We start from the raw sequence: 2,578 nt of genomic DNA on the forward strand, positions 1-2,578 counted from the left end.
CCGTCGAGTCAGCCCCGACTCATAGCGACCCCTCCTTGGGTTTCCGAGGCAGTATCACTACGGAAGTAGGATTGCCCAACCTTCCTTCTGAGGAGAATAAATTTTGAAATGAAAGATACTTAAAGTAAGTGCCAGATCTTAAAAAGGTGATTCTTGATGCCATATCAAGTAGTCTATCTGGTGGCCTAGTGCCTAAGGGATTTGACTGCTAACCAGAAGTCTGGCAGTTCAAACATACCAGCCACTGCTCAGAAGGAAGATTGGGTAATCTACTTCTGTAGACATGTTGTTGTTGTTGTTACGTGCTGTGGAGTCGGACCCGACCCACAGTGACCCTTCCTTGGGTTTCCGAGGCAGTGTCACTACAGAAATAGATTGCCCAACCTTCCTTCCGAGGAATGGCTGGTGGGTTTGAACCGCCAGCCTTCTGGTTAGCAGTCAAGTGCCTTAGGCTCTATGCTACCAGAGCTCCTTCTGTAGACATACTACGTCTGAAACCCAGGGAGAGGTTGCTTTGAGTCACATCAAATCCATGGCAGTGAGATGATCATTTAAATGTAAATGAATTCATTTACAATAATTAAGATAATTAATAAAAACAAATCCAATGTTACTCAAAAAAAAAAAAAAAGACAAAATAGGGAAGTGTGAAATATTTTAAAAAAAACCCTGTCTCTCTGACAGCAGAGTATTAAAATACACACATGTAAAAGGAGCATTAAAAAAGAAAAAAAAAAAGCTATTAAAGAATACCCTATTCATAAATTAACAAAAACGCAAATAAATGTAGATTTAGAGTAGAAAACAGAAAACTGTACCAACATCCAAATAACCAGACACCAGAGTATTCTGGAAAAGCGCTCTGGTGGCACAGTGCCTAAGGCATTTGACTGCTAAGCAGAAGGATGGTGATTCAAACCTGCCAGCTGCTCTGCGGAAGGAACATGAGGCAATCTCCTTCCATAAAGATCTACCGCCTTGGAAACCCGATGGGGGTCACTATGAATTGGATCAACCTGATGGTAGCAAGTTTGCAGGTTTGTTTGTTTGTTTGTTTTGGTTAGAGTTTCTGGGGACAGTGCATCAGCAGCCATCTCCAAGCCATGGCTGGGGCTTACAGCACAGCTAGATTTCAGCAGAAGAACCGCAGGAGTTTCAGGGTTCTACCAACACTATTAAAAGGAATATCTGACACAAAATATATTCATAGAGCATGAAATGAATTGGTGTCATCTGTCTTTGACTAATCCAGAATGAAAGATGTGCCCCTTGTCACCCTTTTTCTGCTTTTTTGCATTATAAAGCATGCTTTACAATCTTGTTCTTTTTTGTTAGGGATCATATGCAATGGTCAGAAGAAGAAGCAGCAGCAGCCAGGAAAAAAGTAGAAGAAAACTCAGCTGTGCGAGTCCTTCTGGAAGAGCAAGGTAGCTAACTACCTGTTGTAGCTCCTGGAGCCAGGCTTTTCCATTTGACCTTCCACAGATTCAGTGCAGCCCTTAGTCTCTTTTCTTCCTAATTGTGCCCTGACTTTTGAGAGTCCTTGGCTTCCACCTATGCCATTCACTTGTTTCATTTGGGAGAATTCCTGGTTATTCCACTGTAGTGGGACCAAAGTTAATTAAATCAATTGTGTGTTCACCCTATAATTGGTCTTTTGGTAGTCATATTACTGCCTTTTCTAGGAAATATGCAAATACACACATACAAGGTGGCATTTCAAACGATCAGAAATAGATTGCCCCATCTTCCTTCCAAGGAGCTGCTGGTGGGTTTAAATCGCCAGCCTTCTGGTTAGCGGTCCAATGCCTTAGGCACTGCACCACCAGAGCTCCCTGTATGAAACTGGAACTATAAAATTCTCCTCTTCTTTTAGTATGCTATTAAGCATTTCACTTGGTGGGATCTTCCAACAAATTTAAAATGTTATTGGTCTTTTAGGATAAACTTAAAGTTTCAATAAGGATTTAAGGCACTTTTCTTAGAGACCTTTGATATTTAGAGTTTAATTTATGTAAAGCCTTGCCAATCTTAAAAAAATGATTTTTGAAAAATGGGTCTATGTCCTTCTCACCACATAGCCAGGGACACAAACTTTTGCCAACTTCTGCACTCTCTAGATAGGATTTTTTTTAACTTTATTTTTCTTTAAATTAGTTTTCTTTTAGAACAGATTAGTTCTTTTTATTTCCTCTCTCTAAAAAATAGTTTATTGAAGTACACACACACAGAAATTAACACAAATCAGAAATGAATTTTCACAAAGCTCAATGAATTGTGAGTGAACATACCTGTGTAACAAGCATCCACCTCAGGAAACAGAATATTACCAGTAATCCATGTCCCTTCCCAATTACGATAACCCTTCTCTTACCTCTGCCTAGAGCAAACACTATTCTGGCTTCCAATATCACAGATTCATTTTCCAGAACAATTTAGTTCTTGTTATTATCATTTTCACAGTCACTCTTTTCTTTTTTATTTTTAAATAAATTTTATGGAAATATAATTTATGTGGGAGTTCTGGTGGCATAGTGCCTAAGGCATTTGACTGCTAACCAGAAGGCTGGTGGTTCAA

At 39.4% G+C, this 2,578-nt stretch overlaps 1 protein-coding gene across 1 annotated transcript in view; it reads left to right on the top strand.

Annotated features, from left to right (window-relative positions):
- METTL8 (methyltransferase 8, methylcytidine) overlaps positions 1–2,578 on the top strand; it is a 108,142-nt gene that overhangs the window by 60,848 nt on the left and 44,716 nt on the right. Inside the window, exon 2 of the mRNA XM_007953024.1 lies at positions 1,336–1,427. Coding sequence (XP_007951215.1) covers positions 1,336–1,427 — 92 coding nt within the window. The remainder of the gene's footprint in view (positions 1–1,335; positions 1,428–2,578) is intronic.

Source organism: Orycteropus afer, unplaced genomic scaffold, assembly GCF_000298275.1.
Source record: "Orycteropus afer afer isolate SDZICR_OR568_19922 unplaced genomic scaffold, OryAfe1.0 scaffold00001, whole genome shotgun sequence".
NCBI lineage: Eukaryota > Metazoa > Chordata > Mammalia > Tubulidentata > Orycteropodidae > Orycteropus > Orycteropus afer.